Raw genomic sequence first — 21,322 nt, 5'->3', positions numbered from 1 at the left:
TTTGACACAAAAATGCACTTGTAGTCACAAAATATCATATGTAATTTGATATATTTAAGACATTGCGTTTTTGAATTATCTCGTTTACATGTTTCTTAAAATATAGACCGGCAGACAGTCAACCCATAATTGGATTTGGCTCAAAATTTGGTATGTGCCTACACTATAGATATTAAATATGTGTATCAACTTTAATATATCTAGCTCTCTTCGTTTTGTAATTACGGTGCTAACTAATATTCGAACAGTCGGACTTCCTCTGAACAGGTTTTACTCAAAATTTGATAGAAATCTAGAAATTTAATGTAAAGGCTGTTTACCAAATTACAGCCGTTTAGCTCAAAGCGTTTTTTGAGTTATCTTTGTCACAGACAGATGAACAGACATACATTTTCCAAAAATGTGTTTTTCGAACTCGGGGAGAGCTAAAACGTAAAGATTCGTCAAAATCTTAAGTTCGACTTTTTTTTTTTTTTTTTTTTTTGCGATTACTATACTTTCTATAAACTACGTATATGTATAAACTGTGTCCAAACTAATTTCTCAAAAATTATTAAAACTAAAGAAAAAATCATTCAAACAAACAAATTTTTTATAATTGAAAAGCTATTTTTGTAACCTATAAAACGGCGGTAAAATAATTTTTGTGCGATAATGTTATGATGAAAATACGTTAAAACACTATTTTTATTTTTAAAATTAAACTTCGAATTAAAAGTTTGAGAAATCCCTTCTTAGTGTGCCTCTAATGACCCCCAAAATAACTTCCCGAATTTCAGTGTTGAGCGTTGTGCTGAGGACAAACCTTTATATATTAAGAGAGGCGTCATTGAAAAAAGAAATTCCTATAAAAATTATTAAAAGAAAAAAAAAAATCGTTATAAAAGGATATAATTTAAGCCCTGAAAAATAATAATCTCGAATAACTTTTTTTTTAATGTTTTTTAAAATTTTGAAGTACCAGATCCCAAGGTTTTTTTTTTTTTTTTTTTTTTTTCCCCTTTGGTCAAAACTAAAATTTGGCGAGATTGGCCCAACAAATAAAAATTTTCAAATGGATAGGGACATTCAAGAAACACCACGAAAGATATCAGGATCACTGAAAATTTAAGGCTTTAAGTTAAAATTTTATCATACTAGATTTTACACGACTGACTACCGTAATTACATACCGCAATTAATTACAGTTCATTATAGTGCAGTTGAATACCTGTAACATGTAGTTCGATTGTTCCAAAATGACATATTAATGAGAATGATGATAGAATATATAAGTGTTTTTAGAGCAGCTTCTCTCATGTTCAATATATCTTTTAGACGCACCAAATTCATCTTTCAGTTTTCTTATTTTACGTTAATCGGACCAATTTGCATATTCTTTAACAACACATTAAAGTTTAAATATTTACTTACCAGATAGAACTTTAAAAAAATTCATCAGCATCTAAAACATTAAAAATTGAAGTTCGTACGTTTTTCGAATCGCATAAAGTAAGACACAGTACGTATTTCCAACTGTCCTTTCCGGATAACTATTCTAGTATTTTAAAAAATGGCAATGTAAATTGTTGATGAAAAATGGTGCAAAAAAAAAAAAAAAAAGAAAAAGAGCCATTAAGCGTTATCTTAATATTTACTGAACCCCTGGATTCTTCCTTCGAATTTTCCCCTTCTGTTTTCTTTTTTGGTACATCCGGTAAACAAGCCTTTACGATCATGATTTCGAATTATCATAATCAACTTGTGGGGGGGGGAGGCGTGAGACAAAACGAAAATCTTCGTTCTACATGAGAAAATTAAGCACTTTTTAAGGACCTTTTCTCAAAATTAAGCACTTTTAAGATGCTTAAAAATGGTTTTCAAATTTAAGCACTTTTTAAGCATTTTTCATGACGCTACGCAGTCTGGAGTCTCAAAACTAAATCAGCGCTTGCCACCTTCGCGTCGTTGATGTCCTAAGGAATATTCCAGTATTCAGTTTTAAATCCTAAACGGACAACAATTGTTGTCTTGTGTTGGTCGTACTGGACGTCGCCCCTACACCGAGTATAATTTATTTTTTGTGCATCGCCAACAAAAATCTGTATTTAAATCCAGTGAAGAAAGTGTGTGTTTGTGTGTGTTTTCAAATTTACAGCACAAAAATTCATCATACATCAGTTCTGTTTTTGCTCGTTCCTGATCGATCCAGACAAGTGTCATAACACTTGTGCATTTATTTATTTTGTTCAAATTCAACAGCATCCAGGATGATTTGAGCCATTGAAATACAATATTCCTTCATGTTTGAATATACCACCAAGATTCTTTGTTTTCTGAGAAATGTTTTTATACTATTTAATATTTATTCTGCAATTGTATATAAAAAAGGAAATTGTTCCATAATGCTAAATGATTAAATTTCTAGGTATTGCTTAAATTGAATATTGCGCTATATTTTGAAATTTATTAGATCTTTTTACAAAATATCGTAAGAAGTTTAGCGAAATAATTTCTAAGTTACTATTGTTTTCATTGCTTATTCATCGTTGCAAGTTTATATATTGAAATATCTTTATTGTGTTGTTACTTTATCTCATCATTGAAAAGTACGTAGGAACATATCTTTAAATATTAAGGTATTCCTAATATATAATATTAAACCTAATATTAAGGTATAGAACTGTTTTGATAGAACTGTTTATTCCATATAGTAGTTTTCAAGTGTTGTATATTTCTGTATTTTATCCAAGCAAGATTTGATTTATCATATTTGATGTGTTCCTGCCTCAAACCGAAATTGCAACATTTGACCTTGAGTGACACCAGTCGTACTTATTACGCATTCATGATTCAGTGCCCCTAAAGTGATTATTTTAAACAAGTATTGAATATGTCTTATTTTTTTCAGCTGTATGGTATTTTGGTATAAAAGAACTGTTCTAATAGATTTATTTTATTTTCAGAGCAATGATTCAGCATATACCATTTTTTAATCGTATAAAATGTGCAAAGTTATTTCTGATTCTCAGAATGTTATTTTTAGGTTAAGAAGAGCTAAATTCTTTTTCAGTACTTACGAATATTTGTTTGCTATATTAAAATTGGGCATCTTCTTTTCTTTTATAAAGTGTGTATATATACTTGCAGTTAAAATTAACAATTGAAATATTTTCGAATTTAATTTCTGTCTTCATGTTTGCTTTCATCTAACTAAAACATAAACGCATAAAATTGTTTTGAACATTAATTTCTTTTTCCATTGCTGAAATATATATATTTATCTCCTACTTGATTTATTTATTTTGCATTCTTTATAAAAATATTAATATAAAATATTATATATTCTTTATAAAAAACGGAGATTTAAATAATTTGTATTCTGCCTACTTTATTGATTACTTTTTTTTAGTATAATCAAAAGAGAAGGTAGGTGTGTAACTGATCATTCATATTCAAGTTTTTTCTTTTCTTTAACTTCCTATTTTATTTCAGAAACTGCGTAAAAAAAAAAAAAAAAGGGCTTTTCTCTCTAAGGCGGAAAAAAGTTGATATTTATAACTTGGCATTAGAATCAGGCCTAGATGTTATATTCCAGGATAAAAAGAATTGACCTACACGTTAAAATAACCAAATCTACATTCTTTACAGATAACAAACAGTTTGTGACTGATACGTTCAATAATATTGTTGACGAACGGAAAATGTTAGAAGCAGAAGTAAAGAAATTGGAAGCAGAAAAACTAGCTCAGGACAGAGCATTTGAGCTTGAAAAGCTTACGCTCCAAAATACAAATTTGTCAAATCCTAATGAAATTGATTCTACCCCAAGGCGATTTGATTTACAAACAGTCTTACCTACGTTTCACCCTGGTACAGATGACATGACATTATTTTTAACTACGTTTGAAAGACAGATGAAGCTTTTAAATGTATCTAATGACTATTGGGTATCCTATTTAATTGGTGTACTTCCAATTGATATAAGTAAATTAACAGCCAGAGAATCCGAAGAAATGTTTAAGAACTACACCCACATCCGTGCTATATCGTTACAAAGACTTAAGCTGACAGCAGACCGATTTAGAATTCTTTTTAGACGACATCAAAAACGTGATCATCCCACATGGAAAGATTTCTTTTTCGAGCTTCGAACTTACATTGAAGGTTGGCTCAATGAATTAGAAATTAGTTCATTTAACAAATTAAAAGAACTAATCCTTGTTAATCAAATTAAGAAAACATGTCCTCCAGAATATAAAAATCACTATTTAGATAAATGGGAAACCATCAATGATCCTGTCCTCTTAGCTGAAAAGCTGGATTTGTATGAAAGTATAAAGTCGCCTCATCAAAAATTAACAAAACTTCCAAATCGCAAGAATTTCACAAACCAAAATTCCCTAGAAATGCCGGTGGTCAGGACTTCAAGAAATGCCAATTCACTAAATTTGAGAAAACAGATCCTTGGAGTACTCACAACAATACTATTTCTGACTCAAGTTATAGGTCATTAACGACATGTGGAAAATTCTGTTTATTTTTATACTGTGGCCATCCCTGATTTATCAAATCGAAATGTCCAAATTGTTCTTCAAAGAAAGACAATGCTCAGGTTAATGCCATACATATGTTTACTTGTTTTACTTCTCCCGTAGCCTTACTTGCCACTGAAGTATATGAAGCTACAGGAACAGTTTGTGTTGACACAGGAGCCAGTCAGTCAATTGTTGGAGGCTGCTTAATAAATAACGTCAGAGAAACACTCCTCAAAAAAAGCCTAGCTGATATCATACAAGCATTTCTATGGGATTGTCACTAGACATTAGTGCAATTAATCGACTGTAAATGGAAATTTAATTTCTTGTAAATAGAAACGATGAACGAAAAAAATAGCCAGCGTATAATAACAAAAACATGATAAAACGTCAACTTTGGGATAATCACGTGACATATTTGAACCAATGAGGATCCACTATAGGGGCAAAACACAGGAAAGGCTGGTTGGCTACATCAGCGCCACCTGCTGGCTTGATGCTTGATCGTAAAACTACCGTTTGTGCATACCAATAATCATTGGCTGATGATCTTTCGTTGATCATTGGTTGAACAATCTGTCGTTCAGCAACTGGTATGGTGAATACGGCCAGATAAGAGTGATTTAGTCAAAACATGATAAAGAACACGATAACCTGATCAAACTGAACTTCAACATCGTATGCAAACTTCATAGGACTTTTTACAAAAAATCTCCTGTTTATAATTGCCATTTATAAATGAGAAATTATCTTTTAAGCACCTGCAAAGTTACACTAATTGTTGTTCAAGTAAAAATAAAAAGATCAAATTAACAAGGGAAATTACTTGAAATGCATGTTGTATACCTGTCAGCAAAACCAGAAAAATAATATGATCTTATGCTGATAATATCCTAAATTTCGCGATTCAACAAGAACAGTTAAAATTGGTGCATTAAACAAAACATTTTTATTTTCAAAATGTCTTGTAAAAGTAATGAAATGTAATGCACAAATATATTTAGATGTCGGTAAGGTTTTGTGTATTAAGTAATAAGCTCTACAAAATATCTTAAGTAAAAAAATAATTTCATAAAAACTAATAAGAAGAATTCATTCACTATTTACCTGGTTTCTTTCCTTGACCATCAAGCATCCTAAAGCGTATGATAAGAAAAATGCCTAAAAAAGTTATTTACATTAAAAAGGTAAAGAAGTTTTTAAAAATTTATTATAAAATTTTAAGCATTATACATTTCAAAATAAAGGCAATAAATATATAAAATTATATATCAGGGGGAAAAGATATATTCTCTCCTTGTGCAAAATCCATATACATTCTTTTAATACAATTATGGAAAACATTGAATTTACTTGAAAAGAAAAAAGGAGGAGGAGGGTCACACTGACTAATATAACATATATACTTAAAGCAAGCAATTTCAATAACAATACAATAAAGTTAAAGATAAGAAGGATGTTGAAATATGTGCTAAATAACATAGCATACATAAAGAATTGTTTTTAAAATATAATCTTCTGCGTAATCTTCAAAAAATCTCACATTAGTTCTTAAAGATAAATCTGATATTCCTTTTCAAAAGTTTAAAAAAAAAAAAAAAAAAAAAAAAAACTGTAAATTTATGATGAAACAGCTAATAAGTAAATAATATTCTATAAGGAAGTTAGAACATTAACTTATCCTTTTAAAACATTTTGAAAAAACTTACGCAGAAATTTTTGCTGCTATTTTTAAGAATTTTAAATATGGTTAGAATAATAATTTGTCACAAAAAAAAAAAAAAAAAAATCCTTACTTCCTCAAAACTAAGTTGTAAACTTTCCTTTTCTTCAAAATCAGGTAGTTTTGGATACACTTTTCCAATATCAGGTGAATCCTCGGCAATTAAAACATCATCATCTTCTTCTTCTTCTTTGCTTGTTTTTGATTTTGAACCTTCATCACCACTGGAAACAACATCTATTACATCATCCACTTGACTAGCTGCAGAACTTGTCCTAAAGTAAGTATTTAAAATTCATTACATAAGTCTGCAGTAACCCAATTTAAAATCCCTTTTATTTATTTAATAAAAACTTCTTTATCACATTTCTAATATGTAAGCAGATTCGTGTAAAAAAAAAGGCTCATTCTATAAGTAAGTTTTAAAAACCGACTCTATTTTTTTATTACAGTGGAGATAGATGTTTAAAACTGAGCAATTATTAAATATCTATTTATTGTATAGTATGTATATATATATATATATATATATTTATAAAGCACAGTTTCTTTTTATGTTTAAATACGTTAGATTTTCACTCCATTTACATGTAAAATGATACTTTCAACAACTGTTTACTACAAATAAATTATTTCATTCATTTTCTGTTTATGAAAAAGATTAATAAATATCAAAATTCCAACTAATGAGATATAAGGGGGAAAAACAGCATGCATTTATTTCCCCATACATAGAAACAATTATATACATTTAGTTTTAATATAATTTAGAATGATAATAATCCACCAAAAAATAATTAACCTAAAGAAAAGTTTATAAGTAAGAAAACTTTAGAAAGCAGACAGACAATGTTTTTAATGTTAATCTTAATGGTGATCATAAACTATGAAATAATTAAATATTCTGACTAAAAAAATTGTTGAGCCAACAATTAAAATATTTTTTTAAAAAAATTACTTAAAAACTGTAATTTATTGTCAGTCTCAGTTTTAATAAGTGTAATATTCTGTCAGAGACAATGATGAGCTTCACATCCACCACCACCCCCATCTAAAAAAAGTAATTCATTAATATAATCTTCAAAATTTTTCTTTTCCTATTAATCCTTTCTTAGCCATAACAACCTTTGGTTATGCAGTGTTGATTTAACTTATTAACTGCAAGTACCTATGATGGGTGAGATTAAGACAGGGTGAGCATGAGTTATAAATAAATAATATAACAATCCAATACACCAAGTAGAAAAGAGAGATTGTCTAGTCGTAACAGAGGTTAAGTTGTAACAGGCGAATTATTGAGTGATTTTTAACACTTTTAATGAATAATTCTATCAAATACGATTTGTATGATTACATCTATTAAATAGGCACGATTAGTGCCTTGCTGAAATGGATAGCGAAAAACTCTGTTCAAGCTCAATTTCAACTCATTAATGGGGAAAAAAATATATATTTGAGAAATTTTGATTTAAGGTACATTAATTGACTTTGTAAAATTTTGTTTCCTGTTTATTTTGTCTATTATCAGATTCTAAAATAAAGCTTTAAATTTTTTATTAATCATAATATTTTTTAAGTCAATAAAAAATGTTCAAAACCATATGATGCGACAAGTTACAACAAAATCTTGGGGCAAGTTGTGTTTTGATTTTTATAGTTAGACTTACTTCTATTAATGCCAAATATTTTATTCTACATAAAATAATGTAAGAATGGTTGCAGATAAAGATAAAGAAAAAAAAATTACTTGAAAAGATGACAGAGTGGAAAGAAAACGCACATATACATACATATCAAGTAGATATTATCTAATCAGATTAAAACATGCCAAATGAAAAGAGATAATTACACCATATACTGGTGAAAGTAATAGAGGAAATGAAAAAGTTTACAAAACAAAATATCAGTCTGAACAATTTTATCATAAAGAATCAAGATGTATATGAACTGGCTATAATCAAATTCTAAGAATATGATTTAAGCATTGGAAACACATTTCAATTATTCATATTTATCACATATAGTTGCAAGATATATTAAAAAGGAAAAGCAAAATGTTTTTCTTTGTGCTAAATATACTAAATGAAGGTTACAATTTACATTTGCAGAAGAGAAAATATCTTCTTGTTCAATGAAATGTGCAGATATTTACTTCAGATTATTTGCATTAAAAGTAAGAAAACTAGCTTATCACAGTGCTGTAATTATTTGCCATTCAGTATATCCTTCTTCTTGACACAAAAATAAAATGTCTGCTCCAGACGATCTTAGTAAATTTGTGAAAAGGAATCCACAATTATCCTTCAAAACACCAGAAGCAACACCTACAAGTTCAATAACATCATACAACTAAACTAATGTGATGATTTTTTTAAAAAAATATAACTTTTCATCCTTCCAAACTTGGAACATGAATGAGACAGGGATTACAATTGCTCAAAAATGGAAAAGAATCATGATTGCACATGGCCAAAAAAAAGTTGGAGCTATTACATCCACAAAGAAGAATGCTTATTCACTCGTTTGCACTGTAAATGCTGTGGAAAAATTTAACAATTTTTCACTAATGTTCATGTTTGCTACGATCCAATATATGGAATTATTTGATTAAGTTTGTCCAACTAAGCTCGCATTTCATCAAGATGGATGATTGAAAAATAATTTGTAAAATTCATAGATCATTGCATCAAACATCTACACCTACAAAGGAACAAACTGTCGTTTGGTTACTTGATAATCACAGCTCATATGTATACATTACAGTTATAAATAAAGATAAGGATAATCATATAATCATGTTATCCTTTCTTCCACACTACTCCTATCACTTGCAGCCCTTGGATGTGGAATTTAAAATCTACTCAAAAACTACTTAAACAGAAATCAGGCAGCCTGGATGAACAGCAATCCAAGTAAAACCATGATTATTTATGACTTTTCAAACAAATGAAAGATTATTTGCTACTGGCTATATACACTGTCAAGTTCATGAATAGATTCAAAGCAAATGGTATATGGCCCTTAAATACTGACATCTTTCAAGATCCCTGCTTTGCACCATCCTATGTCACTATTCACCTAAATCTTAATGCAGATACAATAGGAGAAATGATTTTAAAACAAACTGGTCATGAGCCAACTGCAAGTCTTGAGCTGCTACAGACAGTGTCAGAACTGAATACAAGTGTTATTGAGAACACAAACCAGATCATTAGTGAAATATCTGCTGAGAAGATTCTACCGAAATCACACACCTAAAACAGAAAGTTCATTTCCCCCTGAAAGCTTAGACCTCTCTCTCAGACTTTACCTAGGAAAAAAGTCTAACAAAGGTCAATGCAAAAGTCCTAAATTCGCTGTCCTAAATAACACATCCAAGAATGACATATCAGGAAAAGAATATGACTGGATAATTAATAAGAAATAAAAGCAAGAAGAAAAGGGGGAAAAAATTATAGAAGGGAATAAAAGATTTTGAATTCAAATATAAAATCAGGAATACAAAAATGGCTTTATTTGTCATATGGAGATACCTCTATCGAATCTGATGAAGAATGTGTGTAATATTTAATATGCAAATCTGTAAAAGGAAACAATCTGTCATTAGTTTATTTCATTTACAATTCTGCTAAAATCTGACTTTTCTGTTGATTGATTAAGAAACTTTACAATTCTTTGACTATAAACTACTTGATATTCATTATCACTATGCTGTGTAATAATAATTTGCAATGTCTTTTTTATTTCAATTTATAAAAGAATATTAATGAAAAAAATATTTTTAAATAATAATGTTTTTATTGTTACAACTTGTTCCAGGGCCAAGGCAAGTACTAACAGTTGGTAAGTTTTGAAAAAAAAAAATATTTATTGTTTTAAAATCATTTAAATTGCCAAATGTTTTCTTTTTGGATGAATATTTATGTTATTAAAAAAAAGCAGTTACCATCAAGAAATTTTTATATTTTTAAAAATAATTTTTATTTATTTATTTTTTACAAATATTTTTACAACTAGTTACTACCTCCCCTAGCCTAATATACTATATAATAACAAAATAAGCTAAAAAGATATGGGAATTTGTACATTTAATTTATAACTTACATTTGCTTTCCTGATTCTGTGGACTCCTGGGAGCAAATTCTTGGGGCACCTCCCGTTAAAGTTCCTATCCCATAAAATCCCTGTCAGAAAATAGAAATTGTTAATTTAATATTACTTTAAAACGATAATCAATCAGATAAACAATTAAAGTAAAAATAAGCAGTCTTTTTATGTACACTTATATATATAAAAAAAGAAGAGAAAAAAAAAGTATATGGTCAAAATAAAAAATCTTTATCAAGTGGTATTCTTTTTTTTTTTTTTAATGAAACACAGAAAGATTTTTTTTAAATCAATTTTGTTTTTTTACGAATAATTTTAATATATTTCTCTTCGTGTCTGTGAGACGACAGACATTAACTATTGATTAAGAAATCAACAAGTATTTTTTTTTCTTCCTAATGTGACATTGCAATACACACACACACACATATGTAAGCATAATTTTTGAATGCAGAGAGGCAGTTTCGAAGACAAGAAAGACACTTTGAAATTTTAAGTTCGCTTTAATCCATCCCGGGAAGGCATAATTTATTTACAAGAGGCGTGGATAAAGCACGTCCGCTTACATCTCGGCATAAGAAGAGAGCGAAATAAATATATATATGGTCTTATATAACATGAGATATTGATAGGGAAAATATTTTTTCACGATGCTTACATACTATTAAGATTCTGATAGAGATTTTTCATACATGTTGATTCTGATAAGGGAAACACGGGGATCTTTTTTAACAGAATGCTTACTGGACATTTTTCTATCCCTTCACGCAGAGCGTATGAAAGTGCAAATGTAAGCATTTTTACAAAACTTCTCTTGAATTAATTAAGTAGAGAAAGTTGAATGGGATCAGGAAATAAGAGAATATTTTAGAATGGACTGTATTAGGATAAAACTTTGGAAATTAATTACAATTGAAATTAAAGTTTAAAATATCATTACAATTTTTCCCCTACCGCAAGACGTGCAAGTGCGTCAGGGCCCTTTGACACACAACCATACCCTACAGTGGTGACCAAGTAAGAGGTTAATACTTAAAGTATATTGAAAGTGATACTTAAGTTTTCCTTATCTTTACATTAATACAGAAATCTCATTAATCATTTTATATTAGAAGCATAAAAGACAAAGAATTATATTTGTGAAAATATTATATAAACCTAAATAACCGTCAATAATGACAACAAAATAGAAAATTATCTCCAGTATTTTCGGGTCCATATGAAATAGTAATTAAACTTTCAGATGTAAATTATGAAATAACTAAACCAAATGCATTAACAAACAAGGCTACTGATATTGTCTATGTACCAAAGTTAAGAACATATTACCCACCAGAAAAATTAAAATTAAGTCATGAATAATAATTTAAATTAAAAAAAAATCCTTTTGTTTTCCATGTTTCTTCCACATAAACCCCAACTTAGGTTGGCCCTTGTCTCCACTCGTAAGAGTTAGTTCTTTTCTTTTCTTCATGATGATGATGATGATGTGATAGGTGCCATCACAACATAATTCAAATACAGCAGTCTTATTGAGATTTGAGTATAGGGTCAATCTCACAATACATTTCTATCTTTCTATTTTTATCCTGGATATTTTGTTCTCATCTTTGGAAACAAATATTCCTGGATGAGAGTAGAAAGAGAATAAGAATTACATCCCCCTTCTTGATGTCCTAATTTTAGGTCATTAAATTTCACCCACTACAAGAAATTGGTGGACAAGGTTTAAATAATCACCACTAATTGGCTAACTAGTGGGTTAAAAGTTTTTTCTTTTAAAATTACACATTTTTATGCCATCTGTTTTGAGTATTAATGTTTATAATAATAATATTTTGAATCTCATATTTATTATTTTCAGATTCAAATGTTACATACAAAAATCAGAATTATGTTGACATTTTATTATTATACAAGTTCAATTTATTATTCCATTATTTTACATCCAATTTGATGATTTTGGTGAGCCTTCTACTATTAAAGGACACTGTGTGCAAGTATTCTTTAGAGACATTCCTCACCAAATAGAAACACTCTTACAGACTGAGTTTCTGCAGAAAATCATGCTTATATTGCACATTTTAATATTATTATTTTTGGTGTCATTGAATATTAAGTTTATCTAAAGATATCTTTTTTATATTTTACATAATCTTGTTCAAAATGATTTTTATATTAATGTAAAGGTAAGGGAGACTTAGGTATCACTTTTAATATGCCTTTAAATTTTAATTTATTACTTGGTCACCTATGTAAGGTATGGCTGTGTGTCGAAGGACCCAGATGCACTTCCACGTCTTGCGACGGGGGGGGGGGAATTGTAATGATATTTTAAACTCTAACTTCAGTTCAAATTAATTTCCAAAGTTTTACCTTAATTTAGACTATAGTATCTTCATTCTAAAATATTTTCTTATTTCCTGATCCCATTCCCCTTTTTCTACTTAATTAATTCAAGAGAAGTTTTTTAAAAATGCTTACATTTGCACTTTCACACACTCCGCGTGAAGGGATAGAAAAATGTCCCGCAAACACATTCTTTTTAAAAAAGATCCTGTGTGTCCCCTTGCTTGTGATTGAGACGTGTTAGAATTCCCTATCGAAATCTCATTGTATATAAGCACTGTGAAAAAATATTTTCCCTATCAATATCTCATGTTATATAAGACCAGGGATAATTTATTTCTTTCTCTTTTTACGCTAATCTGCTCCTGTGCCATGCTGTGAACGGACGTGCCTTGTCCGCGCCTCTTGTAAATAAATTATACCTTCCCGGGATGGATTAAAGCGAACTTAAAAGTGCAAAGTGTCTTCGACACTGTCTTCTGCTTTAAAATTTATGCTTATATATATATATATATATATATATATTAATCACATGCGAACGGCAAACTTTAGGTTTAACTACATATATAATAGAAAAAACATAGCTCATAAATAAACGTAACTTTTTTAGTGATTAATTGTTAGTTACAATAAACATGACACCTTAGAAGATTAATCACTCACATGCAATTAATACACAAGTACTAGAATTAGAAATATGACTATTTGACAATATGAATTTCTTTTAAATACCATTGACTTGAAAATAACATAACTTAACGAACATACAGTGCAAGAAAAATGTCACTACTACATGCCTCAAATTACAAGCTATTGGGAATGAAGAATATAATTATTGACCATAGACCAATCTTTGTTTTGCATCCCTTACACAAATCCCATCTCTCATTTGTATTTATTTATGCTGTAAGGGGCTTTAAGATTATAAGTTTAATAAATTCTGCAGTTCTTTTATTGATGATCTTTTACAATAATGTAAGATATCTAAAGGTTATTTCTAGTTTTCATGGATGACATTAAGAACATGAATACTGCACGATGATACAATTTTAGGCCAAGTATACAAAACTGATGTACGAACAAAATGGGTCGCTGCAAGTTACGTCTCAAAATTCTACATGCTTAATATTTAATAATCAATGCTTACAGTGACATCGAAGACATTCTTATAAATAAAATCAGATCATTTTATATAAAATAGATTATTTATATTTCGTTTTATTATTAACAGAAACCATAAATTCACTTTTTCACCATTACATATTTTTTGAAGGTTTTTTTATTTACTATTATTCGTTTATTCTGAATTATAGCATTTTTTATACAGGATATATGATTTTCAACATAGATTTACATCATATCAGATTTGGTGTGGCCCAATAAGAGAAGTTAATTAAGTTTGCATGGTATTTTAAAAGCAGCATGATAAAAGATTTATTATTGCCTAATATTAATGTTCAATTATTTGAACTTGAAGGTAAACTAGAAAATCTTTATTTTTTTCCCAGTATTTAAACTTGTAAACAGTTTTGACAGATAGATGTGATTCAAAGATAATATTCTGCTACCTCAAAATTGTTAATCTTCTTATGAAAGTCATTTTAATTGTTTCTATTGCAAAAAAGTTAGCTTTAACATTATTCAATAAGTATCAATTTAATAATTTATTTTTGGGTATTTAGAATTGTTTTATTTCCTTCTAAATAGCTAAGATTGCAAAGGTTATGAGTACTTAACCCAATTAATATATTTTTTGATATTTAAGCGAGAAGAATTTAAAATCTTATGATAACAATACATATATTTAAATTTGTTTTTCTGCTTTCAACTTAATTTAAGACACAGAACTTAATTCTTTCATAATTTTAAATAATTCTTTAAAATTATGAAAGAACAGCATATGAACAAATAAAGCATTTTCAAATAAACATATTTATAAAGGGATACTAGGGTCAATCTAAACAAATGAACTAAAAAATTTCGAAATTCCAACTGATAATTTCAAATCTGAATTAAACTTTTTGAGATCATTCTCTTTAATGGAATAAATGAAAATATATTTTTACATTTTTTAACACTTATTGGGTTTTGATGTACTTATTTTTTTATGTTTTTGAAAAATAGTCATTTCTTGGCATGCATTAACTTTTTAAATCTTGAATTACTTGAATTGAATTTTTAAACCTAAAAGGATATTTGATCCCTCATTTTAAAGAGAAATTCATATGATATGCTATTCAAATATGCTTGGCAAAAAAAAAATATTTCTTTATAATTTTCAATTTTTAAAAAAAATTAAAGATGGTGCTTTAAAAAAATATGTTATTTATCCTGATTCTGAATATCCTGAATTTACTAATATCCTGAAATTTACAGAGTGGGGTCTCATTGGCATCAGAAGATATGGAAAATAAGTTCAAGTTTATTACATAACTAATAATGGATTACAATTCCGATTTTATTATAAGTGCACATCAACAGAGATTTAATTTTAAAATCTTTGTGTATACTATTACATAATCAAATATAAAAAGAGAGAAGATAGGTTTATTTATAAAAGTTTTTATATATGTAACACATAATTTCTGGAGCAGAGTCATGGCCGAAGACAATTCCAAATTTTTAACTTCGTTTCATTCTATCCCAGGAGGCATGATTTATGTGCAAGCAGCACGGACAAAACACGTCGGCTCACGGTTCGGCACAAGAGCTGAAGACAGCAAAAAAGGGGCAAGAGAGCGAGAATATTTTTTCCCAATGTTTATATACTATGAGATTCTGATAGGGATTTCTTTACACATGTCGATTTCGATAGGGGAAACTAAGTACCGTTTAGAAGAATTTGCATAGCTAGACAATTTTTTAACCCTTCACTCGGAGTGTGGGAACCGCAGACTTAAACATTTTTACAAAGCTTCAGTTGAATTAATTAAATAGAAAAAGTGAATGAGATCAGGAAATAAGAGAATATTTTAGAATGAAGTTAATATTTGCTGAATTAAGACAAATTAATTAGGACATAATTTAGATTTAAAAATATCATTAAATATATATATATATATACACAAAAGTATTAAAATCAAGTTAATAGGAAAATAAAAAAACGAAATAAAAATTGAACTAAAAAAATATATATAAAAAAAAGAATCCGGCCTGAAGACTTTTTCAAGGGTCACCCTCAGGCAGGGAACTTCAAACTTTTTCTTACTATATATATATATATATATATATATATATATATATATATATATATATATATATATATATATATATATATATATATATATATATATATATATATATATATATATATATATAATATACTAAAGAGCAACCTCTTACTTTTTCTTAAATTTGACAGATAATTTCCTGTTTCCCTTATTTGTTTTTAAATCTCTAAGTCAATAAACTCTTCCTGTAGCTGTTATAGGATCAACTTTTATTAAAACCTTCTTTTTAAGCACAACTAGTATATCAGGAAATTGAGGATACTTGAAAGATGGATAATTAACCAACACTTATTTAAATATTGGCAAGAAACAAAGCTAACAACGTCATCAATGTCCAAGTCATCATGGCTGAGATCAACTATTTTTTTTACAGCCGATTCCTGGGAAAATGAATAGGTTTTGACTAAAACAAATTATGCTGCTTGTCATATCTTTGTATGTTTGAATTGGCAGCTCACCATTTGTCAGTTCTTGTATTTTACACTGAGCTATCATCAATTTGGCATTCTGACATATTGTGCAAACATACACAGAATGTATTCCATTGAATCCAAAAAGGATACAATATTTGGATTGAAGCTCACAAAATTTAGAAAATCCAATTGTCTGCTGATGGTAATACTCCTTAAATAATATATATCTCTTAATGTACTTAAAAGTAAATGCCATTGAACCTGTAAATGCTTGCCATCTTTTGTATTTATTTATTTATTTTTATTATTTTTTACAGAAACAAAGTTTTGGTTTACCATGTATCGGATGACTATATTCATTTTGATAGAAATCTTTGACTAAGTCTACAATTGCAGGATCTAATATTCTCCCAGGTTTTGGGTTTGGACACAATATTATACCATTTTAATTTAATAATATTTTTTTTTAAAAGTCTAGCTTTTGAGAAGCCTAGTTATAATAAGTGTTCTAATACTTTTGTTTGTAGTATGATTGCACTTTTCTTTCAATTGGTCAATAATTTCACAGTCATAATTTTTTACAGTGTCAGATTTAGAGATATTGGGACTTAAATTTAGTTTTTTTTTTTTTTTTTTTTTTTTTTTTTTAAGTTTACATAAGCTTTCCAATTTTTGTTTCTGAAGCATGTTTTTCAATTAAATGTTTTCTTTTAATAACCATTTCTTAGATAGTAGGCAGATTTTTTTCAAAGCTTCAACTGCCTTTATTTTCTCTGAAATTGATGATATTTCAGGAAAATTCAAATCATTTTACAATTCTAAGCTGTCTGAATGCCAATCTCCTTGACAAGTTAAAATCTCAGGAAGCTTTAGTGTAGTTTGGTAAAACTACACAACACACATTACATATCTAGAAACCTTCATTTAAACTGGCATTATGTATGAAACTATTTCCATTCACAGATCTCAAAGTCCTCTTAAGATAATCATGACTAGGCTTCTAAAATGGATAACAACAATATAGCAATTATTGTTTTGATATACTTGGTTTTTCCATGTTGTCACAAAATTAAACAAGAACAAAATTAAAATTTTAAATGATAAGTAAAAATGTCTTCATCCAATTGTTATTTCATACATAATAAGAAAATAACACACAGTAATAGACTTAAAAAACTAAATTGAACTGACAGCAGAAGAGATATTTTATATATCAGAACAATGACATAACAAAATGTTTTAATTACTTAACAAATAAAAAACATTTTTTTCACTTAAAAAAATGCTTGTAAGTGAAAATTTTAAGCAACATTTCTGCCAACTAATTGTTTACCCACTGAGATGAGATGAAACTAAGCAAAGGAAGAACTAGACTACGCATAAGTCACATTTCTGCAAAAGAAAGTCTAGATAAGTCTTCACATGCTTCTTGTAGATAAACAGAATAGTTGTGATTATCAAATGGTTTACTCACACTGACATATGCTACTTTTAATTTTTATATAAGATAAGTAAATAATTATTTGTAATATGTCATAATATAAAAAGGTAACTTCTTATCCTATGTTGTTGTTTTTTTCTTTTTTATTTACCGATTTTTATAGATTTTTAAAAGCATCCCCATACTTTCTCATCATGTTAACCATAGATTCCCATTAAGATCTACTTCAAAAATTTGAGGATTTAAAATACTGTAGTATATATACATATATATATATGAAAAATCTTTAAAAGCACTTTATATTCTTTTTCATTATTATTTTAATAAACTTATTATTGTCATATCTCCTGATATCGTTGAAAACCCACTCCGTAAATTTCAGGATTTATAGCATATAAAATAGCAAAAAACATATACATATTTTTTTTTTTTTTTTTTTTTTTTTACAAAACACCATAAAAAAAATTCTTTTCAAAACTGAAAAGAAATATTTTTTTTATCAAGTATATTTAAGTAAATCATCATCTTAAAACTTAAGAAATTCCCTTTAAAATAAAAGGTAAACAACCCTCTAGACATAATAGAAATTAAGTAATTCCAGATTTGAAAAGTTAATGCATGTCACCAAAATTTAAAAATTAATACCAAAATCCAATAAGACAAAAAAAAAATTCTAAAAATACATTCTCATTTATATCACTGGAGAGAATGATCTCTGAAATTTTCATGTAAATTGAAAATAGTCAGGTTGAGGACTGGTTAATTTGGCATGGAATGACATATTAAAATCTTAGACGAGCAGAGATTGGATAATAATGTTTAATACAAGAGATAAAATACTTAAAACTCAAATAATAAGACAACATATATCTTTGAATATAATGATTGGGTAAAGTTTTTTATTTAAAACTGGGCTAAGAAAATCCCATCTATGGTTTTCAAACAGATTATGTAATCTATTTCACAATTTCTTCAATTGTTTGTTGATTTTAAGATGAAATGCCAACTAAAAATATTAATGTTATATACAGTTCTATCATGCTGGAAAATGATTTAATTTCAGGATGAAAATATAATGTCAGAGACAAAATAAAAACTTATGTTGAAGAAAACCATATTATCAATGATCAAAATATTGAATTAAAACTCTAAAAAACTCAAGAAAAGTTTTTTAAAAGGTACATAATATCCATTATAGTTTTGGTTTTATCAGAGATTCTTAAACTCTTTCACATCCAAAATCCCTTTACTACGAGTAGAAACATTTACAATATCATTTTACTCTGAAGAATTCTATTTTAATCTCAAAATAGGAAAATAACATGCAAATTTGTGATAAATAATTATTGAATTAAAATAATTTTTACAAGTAATAAAATATCTTATATTAAAATTATTCTTTTAACTGCATTTGCATTTAAACACTAAACATCCTTAAAGAAGTAGACATTATGAAAGTTCTCAAAGCTTCAGTATCTCACGATCAGTCCAAACTCCAGAAAATGATCTATAGTAGAAAATTATTTTAAAATAAAAAATTTTGTAAAACTTAAAATGCACAACAAATTAACTTGAAATTAAAAAGGAATGAATTTTTAAAGAGAAAAATAAATTCATTAAGCCAGTTTCCTAAAACAAAATTTCAATTTGTGTATTAACTGAATGCCAGCTATCAATCACTAAAGATCACATGCCAATAGGTTTTTTCATATTTAAAATTTAACAAGTTTGCCAATGGCAAGCAGTTAATATTAAAGCTCTCCAATGGCATGTATTTAATATGCAAGTACGCAATATACTTTCAAACATAATTTTTCTGATTATTAGAATTTCTAAAGAGAAACCTAAATTCATAAAGTCAGTTTCTTAAAAATATAATTCTACTCATCAATTAGCTTTCAAATGTAATTTTTTTCAAACAGATTTTTAAATACATCCTTACAATAAACAAAATTCATTCGAATATTATGACACCACTAAAATACTTTAAAAAACTTTCTTAAAAATTTCTCAGTAATAGATCAACTAGGACAGCATAAAATATTTTGAACACAGAAATATGCTCACTATTAAACTAATATGACATAATCATCAACTTAATAAAATAACACTATACTTTAATAATAACTCTATACATTCAATAAAATAACACTATACTTTTATCTGTGGAATTTAATAAAAGTTTCAACATAAAACTGCATTTCTCTACAAACCAAAATGGGATTTTCATATTAACCACAACAAAAGGACTGGAATTACAACAGCATGACGGGAAATAATGAAATCATTTAAAATGCCTCATATTTTAAGGTTTAAGTAATAAAATTCACCAAAATAAAAACCTAACCAATTTTTCCTGCTGCTTATCTACTACAGTAAAATCAGAACACCTAGGAATTCAAGGCTGGCATCATTTATGTACAAAAAATAACGAAATTTTATAGCTGCTCTTGCTTAACAGTTTTAAGCAAGATATTCTAATTTAAAATAAAAAGGCATCAAAATTAAAAACATGTAATAAAGCATTTAAATGAATTTTTTAAAATTAGCACTTTATGTCAATTTTACATGATTTCCATACATTACTAATAGTTTTTCGAGAATTTAAAGAATGAAACGCTGACAAACTGTAGTACAATCTCAAGAGATTTTGAAATTTACTAAATCCCATACAATGGTATTTCGTTTTTACTGTAGAAATGTGAAATATGTAACGAAATAATTAACAGCACTATAAAAAAAATTAAAATACGAAAATTATATGGTAAAAAAAAATACTGTACCATAGTATACAACATTTTTATGCTTCGCTCCTCATGAACCAGTACGTAATCACCTTCTAGATAACCCTCGTGAATTTTCCAGTCAGGATCAGATTCATTTGGTTTACATTCAGGTGTTACGATCGGAAAAGGATATTCCTTTTTAAATGTGCAGTCTTCCTTTGGCACCGGTGTCAATAGCAAATTCGAGTTTCTCTCATAAATCGAGTTTTCCTCATCCATCGAGTTTTCCTCATCCATCGAGCTCTTCTCAGCCATCGAGTTTTTCTCTTCCATCGAGTTTTTCTCTTTCGAGTTTTTATCATCCATCGAGTGTTTCTCTTCCATCGAGTTCTTCTTTTCCGCCGATTTTTTCTCTTCCATTGATCTTCCAGAAAATTATATAAATCTCAGTATTTACAAATTAAAATCCTATAACAAGAAATGATTTTTAAGGTGAAAGGTAATGAAATATGAAAATTTTGACGATCGTTTGTATTTGAGAAAAATATTTATTTTCCTTATGGATAACTCCACAATCCGGTAAATGTCAAATCAGATGGTAAAGAAAACATACACGGAAGTAGAGATGTTTAATCCCTGTTTTTCTGAATAACAAATACTTTTTGCTATTCTTATATTTAAACGCTTATTGAAAATAACTATTATTTTATTCACATTTTTAATTTTTAAAAAAAATTATTAATATGTACAACAAAAAAATTTTTAAGGAAATAATTTTAGAAAATATAGTAATTATATTTACTTCAACTTTGTGAT

General features: G+C 27.9%; 1 protein-coding gene across 1 annotated transcript in view; it reads right to left on the bottom strand.

Annotated features, from left to right (window-relative positions):
- Nucleotides 1-21,096, bottom strand: part of LOC129960897 (tRNA-splicing endonuclease subunit Sen2-like) — a 33,904-nt gene extending 12,808 nt beyond the window's left edge. Inside the window, exons 1-4 of the mRNA XM_056074615.1 lie at nt 20,564-21,096; nt 10,345-10,424; nt 6,314-6,515; nt 5,625-5,678 (exon numbers count right to left, since the gene is read on the bottom strand). Of these exons, the coding sequence (XP_055930590.1) occupies nt 5,625-5,678; nt 6,314-6,515; nt 10,345-10,424; nt 20,564-20,926 (699 nt within the window). The 5' untranslated portion in view covers nt 20,927-21,096. The remainder of the gene's footprint in view (nt 1-5,624; nt 5,679-6,313; nt 6,516-10,344; nt 10,425-20,563) is intronic.
- Between the last annotated feature and the right edge of the window lie 226 nt (nt 21,097-21,322).

Source organism: Argiope bruennichi, chromosome X2, assembly GCF_947563725.1.
Source record: "Argiope bruennichi chromosome X2, qqArgBrue1.1, whole genome shotgun sequence".
Lineage (NCBI taxonomy): Eukaryota > Metazoa > Arthropoda > Arachnida > Araneae > Araneidae > Argiope > Argiope bruennichi.
Note: the sequence above shows the minus strand (reverse complement) of the source record. Positions and strands in the feature narration are given on the sequence as shown.